Source organism: Mya arenaria, chromosome 3, assembly GCF_026914265.1.
Source record: "Mya arenaria isolate MELC-2E11 chromosome 3, ASM2691426v1".
Lineage (NCBI taxonomy): Eukaryota > Metazoa > Mollusca > Bivalvia > Myida > Myidae > Mya > Mya arenaria.
In genome coordinates, this window is record NC_069124.1 from 7,679,547 (window position 1) to 7,696,599 (window position 17,053).

Here is a 17,053-nt window from a genome sequence, read left to right on the forward strand (position 1 = left end):
ATTAGTATTTTGATCTACCAAAAATGTAATTTGTTCCAATGTTTGACATTCCAATTGGTTAATGTCAAAATGGAGAAAACTTCACACACCTTAACATGCTCATTTTAAATGTCCCTATCTTATCATGAAAACATAAAGTAAACTTGATCATGTGCCATTTATCACAATAAGAAGGACATCATATATTCGTTTTCAATACTTCACCAGTGATGTTTTAAACAGTAACCAGACGGAAGAGTGCAATGCGACCCTCAACCCCACCCAAACCCCATCCACACCCCGTAGTCAGTGATTTCTTCGTCGGCATCGTCAACGGTGTTTTAAAGCTCTAAAGCTGAAGGACAGGTCCTATGTAATACCCGTCTTATATGGGTTTGTTTGATAAGTAGATGGGCACACTACTGCACTGGTGTTTTGTATAACTGCAATGTCATGTCTATGTCTTGTTTGTTGATGTCCTTTAATATTTAGTGCTTCGTGGTCCAGTAACACTAGACACAGTCATATAGTGGTGTAAGGTAAGGTGAGCGAATCGGGGCCTTCATGGTTTACTCTTGGAAAAGACAAAAAAAACATATGTTATAAACCCTGACACAAACAGCAGAACAAGAAATGCATTGCCATTGGTAAAACATGCTATTTGATTGAGTTCCAAATCGCCTATAACTGTTACAATGTTTTGTTAATGTTTTTGCATTTCTAGTTCTGACTTATTTGCCAGCGTATAAAACACATAATTTCAGATTTTTTTCAAGAGTACCATTATTTCTGCTTTACTTAGATAGTAAAATTGAATATATATATTATGTTATGTTAAGTGGCATTGTTTCTACTGAAGTAAACGATTTGTTACTGTAAGTAAGAATCAGTTGAAGACTAAATAAGGGCAGGTTTTTTAACTATATCCTGTTATAAATAGGAGAAAACTTATTTTTAGAGCAATGACTATTCGAACTTATACTAAAATCAGAAATGACGCAGCAAGAAACGCTGAATCACATGACTGAACATCAAACTATACGTACATTTGACCGCTAACGAGATGTAAACTATTTCAAATATGCGAAAAATGTTATAATTGTGAAATTTCTTAAACCATCAGTTTATTCTGTTAGCCTGTAATTTATGACACCTATGTCATGCTGCGACTTTGATTGTGGCAGACGATGTAACACCAGCGTTCCTGGAGAGGCTTTCATTCAAAATGTCTGCAAAACCTGAGACTTAATTTATTGCTATGTCAATCATCTTGGTAGGAAACAGGTATTTTGACAAGGTTGGATTAAGACAGATGCAATCGCCTGTGGAATTCCCTCTATTATGATGAAATTAGGTCTATCATTCTGGCGATTCCCAGTGACCTTCGTCAGTTCACACGAGAGTGTGAAACAAAAAACCCGTTTTCTTTACAACTAGTAGAGCTTCATATACAAAGGAAAGCCTCATATCAAGTTGAAACCGGGCGATACCCATGGCAAAACTGAAGAAATATTCGGTAATCAAAGGCGTAGGTATACTGTAGTATCCTTCACTGTGCCTCGTACCGTTTTGCCGCTTAAATGTACAATATGGCTTTTTTCTTCAAATTTTAAGACATTCTGGTAATTATATAAACTAGTAAAAATAATCAGTAATTAAAAAAAATCTTCTTACGTTCACTGCGTTAGGACTTTGGTTTAACCAGTAATTACATCATTTAATTGTACGTCAACATGAGCGCAACAAACTTGATCAATGAATTCGATAAATAATGAAACATTACATTTGTTTAAATGGTATAAAGTGCATTGCATAAAACGCAGTAAACGCCCACTATCACTGCGTAGCACTTAGTAGTCCAGGGCTTGATTATAGCTGCACTCTCACAGATTTACCTTTTTTCCAATTTTTTATATTTTGCCTTGAAATGAGCATTTTTTCCTGTAAATATCTGCAAACCAGTGATAAAAGACTGCTGACAAAAGATTAGATCGCGGATTGTCATATTTCTGTTAGAAAATTAATGTTTTATGGCTAAAAGCGTTACTAACGGTTTAAGAAAAATGCATAAAACATCAATTTTTTAACTTAAATATAAAAATCTGCGATCTAATTTTTTGTCAACAGTCTTATATGACTGGTTAACATGCATTTTCGCATAAATTTGCTCGTTCCAAGACACACAATAAAAAAGTTGTAAAAACGTTCAATCTGTGAGAGTGCATCTTTATAGTCCCATCAATGACTCAAATATACATCCCATGATGAAATAATAATTATATGTAAAGTTATTCAAAGTATCAGTTATAGGTGATTATAGTTACACTGAACACAATACTACAACAACCAAATGATATACACACAACACGAAGTCAAGTACTGTGATAACAATATATATATTTACACGGTAAGAAACTTAAAACGAATACTTACCTTGAATAAAAGTAAATCAAAACAGGGTAAATAAATAGATATATTCACGATTCAGTGGGATCAGAACAGATATTTTGGTATTCGCTCTCCCAGAATTCAGTTACCTGCATTGCATGTTTTGTGACACCTACATTTATTGATGCAAGTGTTTTTCTGGGATGTTTGTCTGGGTTGTTTTTTCTGGGTTGTTTACTGAATTGTACGTTATGCGCCTCTCAACATCTATTGATGCAAGTGTTGTTTGTCTGGGTTGTTTGTCTGGGATGTTTGTCTGGGTTGTTTGTCTGGGTTGTTTGTCTGGGTTGTTTGTCTGGGTTGTTTGTCTGGGTTGTTTGTCTGTTGTTTGTCTGGGTTGTTTGTCTGGGTTGTTTGTCTGGGATGTTTGTCTGGGATGTTTGTCTGGGTTGTTTGTCTGGGTTGTTTGTCTGGGATGTTTGTCTGGGTTGTTTGTCTGGGTTGTTTGTCTGGGATGTTTGTCTGGGTTGTTTGTCTGGGTTGTTTGTCTGGGTTGTTTGTCTGGGTTGTTTGTCTGGGATGTTTGTCTGGGTTGTTTGTCTGGGTTGTTTGTCTGGGATGTTTGTCTGGGTTGTTTGTCTGGGTTGTCAAGTTTCCTTTAATTCACTAATTACAATACAAACGTGGATAAATGAGGTAATATCATATGATAAATATCAAAAAGGCAAACGAGTGATATGCATACATATGTAGATTTGATTTCTTACATTACAATTGTATGACAGTGTATTTCGTAAATATAAAATTGCCAGTGTTATGAAAATGGTTAAATTCTTGTCACATACATAAATGAATAAATGGGTAAATGGAGTTGTTTAAATTGTACGTTATGCGCCTGTCAATATGTGTCTGTATGCCTTTAAACTGGGACCCCGTTAAAGTCTCGGTTACTGGGCTTGTCCCTGTAGTTTCAATTGTATTATTGTTATTTAATCAATGACTCTTATTCGTGCAATCAAGATTGTATATCTTTAATTGGTGGTAATGCATTTCCGTTCTGTCTGCACATTGAGCATTGTGTTATCATGTGCAGCAGACGTCAGTAATTTCACGGTGCGTTGAGACGCATGAGGAATGCTGTATGTTATCATTTAAATGTATCACGCACTTGATGTTCATACCACTACCGACCACAACTTCTGTCCAAAAAAATACAGAAATTAATTATTTTTTTCATTTAAATGTTTACATATTTTCAATTACAAGAAAACATTCAGGTATTTGATGTATTTGCATTAAGCATAGTGTTATAGGTTTATTGTTAACGTCGGCATTGCTATAATAGTAAAGTAAAATCAAAACTCGTCAGTTTATATGCTAAATGAATGCTTTACTAATCGTATTATACCAGTTTGAAAAAAATATTCATGTATGATTTTTAATTATTTGATTTAATTGAGCTACTTTGCGAAACAACAACTATATTGTGGCTAAACTGTGCATTATCGTTTTATGTAAAAACACAGACGAAGAATTTCGTTAATTTTTATTACAGTAATCTTTAAGCTATTAACGCATTTGATAGATAAGTTATGGTGAATTTGAAATAGATTTACCTGTGCTCACCGCAGAATCAACGGGAGGGCAGGGCACAAAGGCGCGTGGGCTGACCCTTGTAGGGTTACCCAAACCACTCGGAACAAACATGCATTCTGAAAGACGCAACGAACTGAATAACCTTGCAGGTTTTCTCTCCATCCCAGCCACAAACACAGCCAAGAAAACATTTCATTACTTTTGGTGATGAATTTTGTACAGACAAAAAAAGAAAAATAGGATATTCTTTTTTTGTAGATGAGTTAATATTGCGTTGACATCATAATGACGCCCACATAGTTTTGCAAAACATAAGATTATGAACAGCAACTTTTTCACTCCCTATGTTAGATTCCATATAATGTCAAAGAAGGCAATGCCCTTGATTATGATCTCTGCCTAGTATAGTGGCTGTAGAGCGGCTCTCCGTACTTTTTCAGCAGTGTATAGTTCTTATGTACCAGTATTTCGGATTTCTGATGGCCTTAAAAGTACTGCTTCTAAGGATGTTGGCAGTGTTGCACCTACCGATTCTGCCAATAAACTGTCTCAATCAAACATAGGCTGCTGTAAGCTAGTGCTAGGGGTGTTGACAGTGTTGCACCTACCATTGCTGTCAATGTACAGACTCAATCAAACATAGGCTGCTGTTAGCCAGTGAGAGGGGTGTTGACAGTGTTGCACCTACCATTGCTGTCAATGAACAGTCTCAATCAAACATAGGCTGCTGTAAGCCGGTGCTAGGGGTGTTGACTGTGTTGCACCTACCATTGCGGTCAATGAACAGTCTCAGTCAAACATAGGCTGCTGTAAGCCAGTGAGAGGGGTGTTGACTGTTTTGCACCTACCACTGCGGTCAATGAACAGTCTCAATCAAACATAGGCTGCTGTAAGCTAGTGCTAGGGGTGCTGACTGTTTTGCACCTACCATTGCGGTCAATGAACTGTCTCAGTCAAACATAGGCTGCTGTAAGCCAGTGAGAGGGGTGTTGACTGTTTTGCATCTACCATTGCGGTCAATGAACAGTCTCAATCAAACATAGGCTGCTGTAAGCCAGTGAGAGGGGTGTTGACAGTGTTGCACCTACCATTGCTGTCAATGAACAGTCTCAATCAAACATAGGCTGCTGTAAGCCGGTGCTAGGGGTGTTGACAGTGTTGCACCTACCATTGCTGTCAATGAACAGTCTCAATCAAACATAGGCTGCTGTAAGCCAGTGCTAGGGGTGTTGACAGTGTTGCACCTACCATTGCGGTCAATGAACAGTCTCAATCAAACATAGGCTGCTGTAAGCCAGTGAAAGTGGTGTTGACAGTGTTGCACCTATCATTGCAGTCAATGGACAGTCTCAATCAAACATAGGCTGCTGTAAGCCAGTGAGAGGGGTGTTGACAGTGTTGCACCTACCATTGCGGTCAATGAACAGTCTCAATCAAACATAGGCTGCTGTAAGCCGGTGCTAGGGGTGTTGACTGTGTTGTAGCTACCATTGCGGTCAATATAAGTCTTAATCGAACATAGGCTGTTGTAAGCCAGTGCTAGGGGTGTTGACAGTGTTGCACCTATCATTATTGTCAATGCACACTCTCAATCAAACATAGGCTGCTGTAAGCCAGTGAGAGGGGTGTTGACTGTTTTGCACCTACCATTGCGGTCAATGAACAGTCTCAATCAAACATAGGCTGCTGTAAGCCAGTGCTAGGGGTGTTGACAGTGTTGCATCTACCATTGCGGTCAATATAAGTCTCAATCAAACATAGGCTGCTGTAAGCCGGTGCTAAGGGTGTTGACAGTGTTGCACCTACCATTGCGGTCAATGAACAGTCTCAATCAAACATAGGCTGCTGTAAGCTAGTGCTAGGGGTGTTGACAGTGTTGCACCTACCATTGCTGTCAATATACAGTCTCAATCAAACATAGGCTGCTGTAAGCCAGTGCTAGGGGTGTTGACAGTGTTGCACCTACCATTGCGGTCAATAAACAGTCTCAATCAAACATAGGCTGCTGTAAGCCAGTGCTAGGGGTGTTGACAGTGTTGCATCTACCATTGCATGCAATGAACAGTCTCAATCAAACATAGGCTGCTGTAAGCCGGTGCTAGGGGTGTTGACAGTGTTGCACCTACCATTGTTGTCAATGTACAGACTCAATCAAACATAGGCTGCTGCAAGCCAGTACTAAGGGTGTTGACAGTGTTGCGGTCAATGAACTGTCTCAATCAAACATAGGCTGCTGTAAGCCGGTGCTAGGGGTGTTGACAGTGTTGCATCTACCATTGCGGTCAATGAACAGTCTCAATCAAACATAGGCTGCTGTAAGCCAGTGAGAGGGGTGTTGACAGTGTTGCACCTACCATTGCGGTCAATAAACTGTCTCAATCAAACATAGGCTGCTGTAAGCCGGTGCTAGGGGTGTTGACAGTGTTGCATCTACCATTGCAGTCAATAAACTGTCTCAATCAATCATAGGCTGCTGTAAGCCGGTGCTAGGGGTGTTGACAGTGTTGCATCTACCATTTCGGTCAATGAACTTTCTCAATCAAACATAGGCTGCTGTAAGCCGGTGCTAGGGGTGTTGACAGTGTTGCATCTACCATTGCGGTCAATATAAGTCTCAATCAAACATAGGCTGCTGTAAGCCGGTGCTAGGGGTGTTGACAGTGTTGCACCTACCATTGCGGTCAATGAACAGTCTCAATCAAACATAGGCTGCTGTAAGCTAGTGCTAGGGGTGTTGACAGTGTTGCACCTACCATTGCTGTCAATATACAGTCTCAATCAAACATAGGCTGCTGTAAGCCAGTGCTAGGGGTGTTGACAGTGTTGCACCTACCATTGCGGTCAATAAACAGTCTCAATCAAACATAGGCTGCTGTAAGCCAGTGCTAGGGGTGTTGACAGTGTTGCATCTACCATTGCAGGCAATGAACAGTCTCAATCAAACATAGGCTGCTGTAAGCCGGTGCTAGGGGTGTTGACAGTGTTGCACCTACCATTGTTGTCAATGTACAGACTCAATCAAACATAGGCTGCTGTAAGCCAGTACTAAGGGTGTTGACAGTGTTGCATCTACCATTGCGGTCAATGAACTGTCTCAATCAAACATAGGCTGCTGTAAGCCGGTGCTAGGGGTGTTGACAGTGTTGCATCTACCATTGCGGTCAATGAACAGTCTCAATCAAACATAGGCTGCTGTAAGCCAGTGAGAGGGGTGTTGACAGTGTTGCACCTACCATTGCGGTCAATAAACTGTCTCAATCAAACATAGGCTGCTGTAAGCCGGTGCTAGGGGTGTTGACAGTGTTGCATCTACCATTGCAGTCAATAAACTGTCTCAATCAATCATAGGCTGCTGTAAGCCGATGCTAGGGGTGTTGACAGTGTTGCATCTACCATTTCGGTCAATGAACTGTCTCAATCAAACATAGGCTGCTGTAAGCCGGTGCTAGGGGTGTTGACAGTGTTGCACCTACCATTGCGGTCAATAAACTGTCTCAATCAAACATAGGCTGCTGTAAGCCGGTGCTAGGGGTGTTGACAGTGTTGCATCTACCATTGCGGTCAATAAACTGTCTCAATCAAACATAGGCTGCTGTAAGCCGGTGCTAGGGGTGTTGACAGTGTTGCACCTACCATTGCGGTCAATAAACTGTCTCAATCAAACATAGGCTGCTGTAAGCCGTAGCTAGGGGTGTTGACAGTGTTGCATCTACCATTGCGGTCAATGAACAGTCTCAATCAAACATAGGCTGCTGTAAGCCAGTGCTAGGGGTGTTGACAGTGTTGCACCTACCATTGCGGTCAATGAACAGTCTCAATCAAACATAGGCTGCTGTAAGCCAGAGCTACGTCTGTTGACAGTGTTGCACCTACCATTGCGATCAATGTACACTCTCAATCAAACATAGGTTGCTGTAAGCCAGTGCTAGGGGTGTTGACAGTGTTGCACCTACCATTGCGGTCAATGAACAGTCTCAATCGAACATAGGTTGCTGTAAGCCAGTGCTAGGGGTGTTGACAGTGTTGCACCTACCATTGCGGTCAATGTACACTCTCAATCAAACATAGGTTGCTGTAAGCCAGTGAGAGGGGTGTTGACAGTGTTGCACCTACCATTGCGGTCAATGTACACTCTCAATCAAACATAGGTTGCTGTAAGCCAGTGAGAGGGGTGTTGACAGTGTTGCACCTACCATTGCGGTCAATGAACAGTCTCAATCGAACATAGGTTGCTGTAAGCCAGTGCTAGGGGTGTTCACAGTGTTGCACCTACCATTGCGGTCAATGTACACTCTCAATCAAACATAGGTTGCTGTAAGCCAGTGAGAGGGGTGTTGACAGTGTTGCATCTACCATTGCGGTCAATGAACAGTCTCAATCAAACATAGGTTGCTGTAAGCCAGTGCTAGGGGTGTTGACAGTGTTGCACCTACCATTGCGGTCAATGAACAGTCTCAATCAAACATAGGTTGCTGTAAGCCAGTGCTAGGGGTGTTGACAGTGTTGCACCTACCATTGCGGTCAATGTACACTCTCAATCAAACATAGGCTGCTGTAAGCCAGTGAGAGGGGTGTTGACAGTGTTGCACCTACCATTGCGGTCAATGTACACTCTCAATCAAACATAGGCTGCTGTAAGCCGGTGCTAGGGGTGTTGACAGTGTTGCACCTACCATTGCGGTCAATGAACTGTCTCAATCAAACATAGGCTGCTGTAAGCCGGTGCTACGGGTGTTGACAGTGTTGCACCTACCATTGCTGTCAATGAACTGTCTCAATCAAACATAGGCTGCTGTAAGCCAGTGAGAGGGGTGTTGACAGTGTTGCACCTACCATTGCGGTCAATGTACACTCTCAATCAAACATAGGCTGCTGTAAGCCGGTGCTAGGGGTGTTGACAGTGTTGCATCTACCATATCGGTCAATGAACTGTCTCAATCAAACATATGCTGCTGTAAGCCGGTGAGAGGGATGTCAGGGGCGTAGCTTGATGAAAATATATGTGTACGCCACGTTTTAGGGGGCATGCAGGGATTTTGCTTAGCTAGGTGATTGTAGGTGCGTTTTGGCGTATATTTCGTTGTAAAAAACATTAAAGAGAGCAACAATATCATTATGTTTTACCTTAAATTAGTTTTGTACGTATATAAGCTAAAGAAGACAGGCCATAGAAGTAAAACATTGAACATTTTATTTATTAAATTTCACTCTATATTAATGCATTTTGTTACCAAAATCTAAGTTAACTATATGTGTATTTGCACAACAATGCCATATATATATATATATATATATATATATATATATATATATATATATATATATATATATATATATATATATAATATATATGTGTGTGTAAATATAATGTCGCTTTCTACAGCTCAGTTGACTTTCCGGGATCATTAAAAAAAACTCTAGCTTCCGGCATTTTCGCGACTCAAACACGTTGATGACGCGGCCAACATCTATGATACTCTTGTGGCTGTGAATTTGGGCCAAGGATGACAACCGGTCGCTTTTCATTGTCGTTCGCAGGAAGTTTTTTTTTTATTCGTTTCATTTCACTTAACGACCTTTCACAAAGAAGCTGATGCAGGTGGCATAGTAAGAAGAATCTCGAATACATGTATTGTAAATATGCTAGGTTACAGGTCCCTGTTGGTCTGCTTTGTGGTATCTTGTCGTCAAGAAAAACTTGCGGCTGCGATACTCCATCTCACATTCCATTCTGTTTTAAATGTGCCAAATGTTTCGTGACGATCAGGTGCCTTAGCAGCATACATTGATGGCAGCATGTAATCCTTTCCAGTTTTGAAGGCAATAAATGTTGTGCACTGAAAGGTTATTCTGAAGTAGTCAGATGGTGTTTGCACCTCAGGATTTGCTCTGTTTTGCTGTCGACCAACTCTTCTTGGCATTGATGGTTGAATGTCTAAACCTGAGCTTATATCCGTTGCTTTCATGTTCATTCCATTCTACACATCAGGTTTCAAGTGCGCGGACCACTACGGGGAACGCATTTTTGAACATTTCGTGTGCGCCCGCATGTCTGAACCATCGTGTCTCACATAACGAGCGAAGCTTAGTGCACCGGTTCATTTCCTCTTTCATTGCGACTTCTCTAGAAAGCTCGTCATGGAACACTGCTATACGATTTGCTGAAAACTTGAACAAGAATCCAATGTCCTGAACTGTGTCCATCATAGTTCGGACACCCGGATGGAAACTAGTACCGCAGGCATGTCAATCATTGCCAAGTTCCTTCTAACATTGTTGTTTGGTATCTTCATCTATTGAAGTCCAAGTCAAACTATCGAAAAGAGGATACGTAGGAGTATGTTCGGCAATATTGGCGCCTGACCATTTACAATTTCAAATAATAAAGCACCCGTAAAATTTAACCAAGCCGATTGGAAATGTTTAATGTACTGCGTAAACGCGCAGACTACTGCATATGCAACTTCCGATTAATTATATACGAAACATTAACGTCGCGTGAAAATGTACTTTAGATCGAAGGAAAACGATATATTTGAAACACCAGGTTTCCTATATATTAAAGCGCATTTGTCGGAATTTCATATTTAGCCCCTCACCCTCCTATGCCTTCAGTTTTTATTGCAGATTTGTCATTTTTATTTTTTCGGTTTTTCTGAAAAATGTGTAGGCCGAGGCCTACACGGCCTATAGGAAGCTACGCCCCTGGTTGTGACAGTGTTGCATTGACCTCTGCGGTCAATGAAAGTTCTTAATCACAACGAGATTGCTGTTCTCATACTGAGGTTGTAAGTTGTGCCTCCGGACCATCTCTCGTCAAAAAATGTTTTGTTATATGTTTAAAATATGTTCCGTCTGACCAGGATAGCTCTCGTCCAATCTCATTAAAATCAGATCCCCAATACACGCTTCACGACGTTACGCTATGTAATGAAATGAAGTGAACGTCACGATATGATTTTAATGAGATTGGCTCTCGTCGTATAATGTTTTTTTTTATGTACGAGTCGTATAGGTAGTCGCACTATAAGCACCCATTTAATTGTAGTTGTCTTAAAATGTTCAAAGTTATATTTGCGGCAATAAACACACGGTACTTATTAAAATCAAATATTGTGGTGTGGAATGCACATAAAACGGTGTAAACACGATTGTAACAATCATAAAGTATATCTTCAGTAGGCGGATCAAATCGGGGAATGGGAGGAAGATGAAATATTGTCCTATAATGAAATATACCATCTGTTTTTAATAACATATACATTAAAATTGTCTGTTGGATCATGTTGTCTGACGTATGTTTAAAAGCATGAACGCCTACCTGTTTGTGTATGCTCCCGTACAGCTAGCGAGGGGAGGTGTTTTACATGAAGTCCTTATACAATCATTTGATAAATGGAGTAGAAGACTTATCGGATAGGTAAATTAGCTCGTGTAGTATGTGTATTCATCCAGCGCACCTAGCCTGGGTAGTCTGTGTATACCCCACCCTCCCCTCTTCACTCCACGCACGTATCCTGGCTTGTCTTTTTAAACATTGCCCACTCCCTTCACGTACATAGCCTGGCTAGTCTGTGTTTACACCCCCTCCTCCAGTACACGCACATAGACTGGCTAATCTGTCTTTAAACCCCCGCCCGTTCCGTACACGCACATAGCCTGGCTAGTCTGTATTTGTACCCCCTCCTCCCGTACACGCACATAGCCTTGCTAGTCTGTGTATTAACCCCATCCCTTCGCGCACATATGCTTGCTAGTCTGTGCATTCATTGCCCTCTTTCACACATATATCCCGGCTAGTCTGTGTAATAACCTCCCTGCCCCCTTCACGCACATGGACGGGATAGTCTGTGTATTTATTCACCCTGGGTATTCATTGCCATCTTTCACACATATAGCCCGGCTAGTCTGTGTAATGATACCCCCCCCCCCCCCCCCCTTCACACACTTAGACGGGAGAGTCTGTGTATTCATTACCCCTTGGTATTCATTGCCCTCTTTCACACACATATATCGCTGGCTAGTTTGTAAATCCCCACCATCTTCACATACAAAGACTGGCAAGCCTGTGTATTCAGGGCCCCTCCCTAGTTGGGTAGTCTGTGGATTCATCCCCTCTTTACGCACATAGCCTGGCTAGTTTGTGTATTCAGCCCTCCTCTCTAGTCTGTGTTTTAATTCCCCCTGGAGTCACCCCCTGGCTAATTTGTGTATTCATCCCCTCTTCATGCACGTAACCTGGCTAGTCTATGTACTCGTCCCCACCCCTTCACGCACAACATGAACTGGCAAGTCTGTGTCTTCCACCCGCCCCCCCCCCACACTAGCCTGGCTAGTCTGTGTATTCACCTCCACCCCCTCATGCACAACAGAGTCTGGCAAGTCTGTGTCTTCACCCCCCCCCTTAGCCTGGCTAGTCTGTGTATTCACCTCCACCCCCTCACGCACAGCATAGTCTGGCAAGTATGTGTCTTCACCCCCCACTAGCCTGGCTAGTCAGTGTATTCACCTCCACCCCCTCACGCACAACATGAACTGGCAAGTCTGTGTCTCCCCCTCCCCCTACTATCCTGGCTAGTCTGTGTATTCACCTCCACCCCCTCACGCACAACATAGTCTGGCAAGTCTGTGTCTTCACCCCCACTAGCCTGGCTAGTCTGTATATTCACCCCACCCCTTTCATGCACATGACCTTGCTAGTCTGTGTATTCACCCCCTTCCGCCACTAGCCTGGCTAGTCTGTATATTCACCCCCTTCCGCCACTAGCCTGGCTAGTTTGTGTATTCACCCCCTTCCGCCACTAGCCTGGCTAGTCTGTGTATTCACTCCCTTCGCCCACTAGCCTGCCTAGTCTGTGTATTCACCCCCTTCGCCCACTAGCCTGCATGGGTAGTCTGTGTATTCACCCCCTTCCCCCACTTGCCTGGCTAGTCTGTGTATTCACCCCCTTGCCCCACTAGCCTGCCTAGTCTGTGTATTCACACCCTTCGCCCACTAGCCTGGGTAGTCTGTGTATTCACCCCCTTCCCCCACTTGCCTGGCTTGTCTGTGTATTCACCCCCTTGCCCCACTAGCCTGGCTAGTCTGTGCATCGATTCCCCCTTCATGCACATAGCATGGCAAGTCTGTCTACTCACCCCTCCCCTTTCATGCACATGGCTTGGCTAGTCTCTCCCCCCCCCCCCCCCCCCCCCCCCCCCCCCCCCCCCCCCAAACGCCCAAAATAGACTGGCTAGCCTGTGTTTTCACCCTGCCCCTTTCACGCATAAAGAATGGCAAGTATGACTATTCACCCTTCCCCACTTCATGCACATGGCCTGGCTAGTCTGTGAATTCACTCCCACCCCCTCAAGCACATAGCCTTGTACATACGCAAAATGTAAGCACCAAAAGACACTGAAAGTGATACACAAAACGTGTGAACACTACATACAAACCATATGATAAATAAATGTTTTGCAAACCTTATATTTTAGAGACATTCTGTGGAAAGAATCATTACAAACTTTGTCACTACCCTTCTTTTATTTTTGAGACCGTTACCTACTTTAGGCCCAGCCCCTTATTCAGTCGAGCATACCAGAGTTTACCCTTACTAAATACTCACAAATTCCTCTAGCATTTACTAGTTATAGACTCCAAAACAATAACAGGTAACGTGTCAATACCAGTAGAATCCGGTGACCACAACAGCTAGATTCCGTTGCAGTGTTAAAACAAAAGTAAGTCCTTAAAACACGATTAAACAATGAATTTGGTCAACTTGAAGCATGATTCTTATGATAAAACTGCCATGCGTTATGTAGTATGATAGAATAAGTGATATTTCAAAAATACAAATAAAAACAAACACGTTTCTGCTCGTCGCTTACGTTTTTCATGTTAATTTTTTTCATTTTGGTTAATTTGACACGATCGTAAAAACGTAATACCAATAAATTTACTGTCACTAATAATATGGTCATTCTTTAAAATAAAGAATTTTCTTAAACCAAAACAGATTACAGTAAACATGCGAAAATTGCTGAGATGTACTTAACTTTATTGCGAATTATACCGATAAAATCCGCATTGAAGCCGGATATATAGAACCAGTAGATGAAAAATATGGACGGAAAAAATCCGCTATGCATCACCTTGAACCCGGAACAGCAGTGCTAACTCTTCAAATGTATGATGCAGTCAGTGAAAAGCAGCCATCGTACGTTTTTCCTTTTAATATTGCCAAGCCTGACAATCCGATTTTTCATTCCAAATAATCACATAGACAAAAACGTATGAATATAATTATATATACATAGTTTACATGTCGAATTTCGAAATTACATTTGGATAATATCTTTGGTGGATTTCACGAAATCATTAAAAAAACGAGATGACACATTTTTGTTTGAACAATTAGATCGTAGTACAAATAATTTAAGATATAACCATAAATTGATCTTCGTTCGCTTACAAAATAGGTCATTTAGATATATTTGGCTAAGGGCAGAAAAGCAGCCATCAGACGTAGATCGCCTTATCATCAAACTCAAAGTTTAAATCTTAGTTTCCATGTGCCTCTGATCAGGATTAGATATATATTGTATTTTGTTTTGCGTTGTTTCCTTTAGGCCAACATCCACACCAGCCATCTTTGAGATGTTGTGTGCACTACCGAAACATGTAATGTAATATTATTATTTCATGGATGGAGGCGTTTCAATAAATTTTGGTTAATATTACTGTTGTTTGCATATCACATATGCTCATAAAGTTACTTCAAAATACTTTTTTTGAAAGAAAAGTGTTATCCTCTGAGCAGGGAAGAATATTATTCATTTTACGCCTTAGTTGAATTTAAAGAAGCTCAGATAAACGAGATGATCAAAAGATCACAAATGTTATCAAGATATGGTACAATAACACAAATGTAATATATATTTCGATAATGATACTTTAAAGACATTTTATTTGATAAATAAAGTAAGATAATATGTAGATAATTTCACGCTTATAAAACGTGTTGATCTTACAGTTATATAAATCATTCTATATTCGATATTGGTTGTCGATGGTGGTATGCCCGCGGCCTTCATTAGAACGCCACCATGATTGTGCAGGAACTTCTACATAAAATATATGATAACATTTTTATTATTATTGTTGTTGTTAACTGTTACGTTGTTATCTAAATGATTATTTAGTGAGTTCATACCGTAATATAGCTCACTACTATAGCAAACAGTTGTCCAATCCTTCAATCCTGGCCCTCGGTCGCCTATACTTTGTAAATGGCGATGCTGAAATGATCGCTACCTGCCAATTGTCTAAAGCTGGTTATGTCTTTGGCTGGTCAAAGCTGGCCAAAATAGTTATTGGTAGTATTAATCACATATTTACAGCGACCAATCCACTTTCTTTGATGTGCAAACTAGCCCAACAGTAACGCGTGGGTAACTTATCAAGGTATATATCATTGGCTTCAGGTGGTTACCCTGATTACATATTACTAGTATATTATTTCAACCAATCTCAAATGTAAACTTACACTATTTATTTCAACCGAAGCAAACCTATCCTCCTCCCCGACCCACGATCGCCTGAACTTTTTTTCACGTAGAGGCCTTACTTTGATCACAAATCATCTGTAGTGACTGCTAAATGACTGCTTTACTACCATCGCCACACTTTTTTTCATAGCTTAATGTGTGTGCACATGTATACTCCGTTTACCTTGCCGTTGCTGATGGACTGCTTGAAGCGATCGCCTAGCACTTGTCTGGCTGACGTTTTCTTATTATGAATTATTATTTTGTAATTATTCATAAAATACGGTTCTTTCCTGCCGCAGCAAAAGGTTGCCCCGATCCCGAACCACTATCCAACGGTCGCCTGTACTTTGACCATGGAGGAACTGTGGTAATAGCAACATGCTTGCCAGGGTACAGGATGACAGGATCGAGGGTAAACTATTGTGATGGGTTCCGGTGGCAAGGTTTTTCAATTCGCTGTAGAGGTATGTAATTTGAAATACTTATTTTCTATCTTTTTTATTTTATTATGAAAATATTTGTCATTTTTCAAATAATGTATTTTACATAGTCATCAATGCGTAATCGCTGTATATACACCAAAACATGTAACCTCATTGAAATTGATGTTCTATCTTATTTGCAAATGTACTGGCTGTTATTTGCAAAACCTTATATTTCTTTTAAATGCAGCTTTTAATGTTATGATCCCTGATTAATATAAATTACAATGGTATTATTACTGTTGCTGGTGTGTCAATGAGATAGCGATTCTGCTAGTTGCACCATTAAACATTGATGATCTACGAAATGTAATACCAGGTTTATAACGGTAGTTTTATATTTAAACTAGACAATATTTAGTAGATTTGTTGATAAATAACGAGTGAACATTATTGAATTGCCAAAGACACTCAATATCCAAGAATACAATGTACATAAGATGGACAACATTCTTGGAAGGCCCTGAAGCCAACACATTGGAAGGTCTTGTAGCCAGCACTCTTTGAAGGCCCTGTAACCAACACATTGGAAAGCCTTGTAGCAAACACTCTTGGACGACCCTGTAGCCAACACTCTTGGACGACCCTGTAGCCAACACTCTTGGAAGGCCCTATAGCCAACACTCTATGAAAGCCCTGTAGCCAACACTCTATGAAGGCCTTGTAGCCAACACTCTATAAAGGCCCTGTAGCCAACACTCTATGAAGGCCCTGTAGCCAACACTCTAGGTAGGCTCTGTAGCCAACACTCTTGGACGGCCATGTAGCCAACACTCTATGAAGGTCCTGTAGCCAACACTCTAGGTAGGCTCTGTAGCCAGCACTCTAGGACGGCCATGTAGCCAACACTCTATGAAGGCCTTGTAGCCAACACTCTATAAAGGCCCTGTAGCCAACACTCTATAAAGGCCCTGTAGCCAACACTCTATGAAGGTCATGTAGCCAACACTCTATGAAGGCCCTATAGCCAACACTCTATGAAGGCCCTGTAGCCAATACTCTATGAAGGCCCTGTAGCCAACACTCTTGGAAAGACCTGTAGCCAACACTCTATGAAGGCCCTGTGGCCAACA

General features: G+C 41.2%; 1 protein-coding gene across 3 annotated transcripts in view; it reads left to right on the forward strand.

Annotated features, from left to right (window-relative positions):
- LOC128227426 (fibrillin-2-like) overlaps window positions 1–17,053 on the forward strand; it is a 58,670-nt gene that overhangs the window by 19,926 nt on the left and 21,691 nt on the right. For all 3 annotated transcript variants that reach the window (XM_052937952.1, XM_052937953.1, XM_052937955.1), the window contains one exon: window positions 15,798–15,962. In XM_052937952.1, coding sequence (XP_052793912.1) covers window positions 15,798–15,962 — 165 coding nt within the window. The remainder of the gene's footprint in view (window positions 1–15,797; window positions 15,963–17,053) is intronic.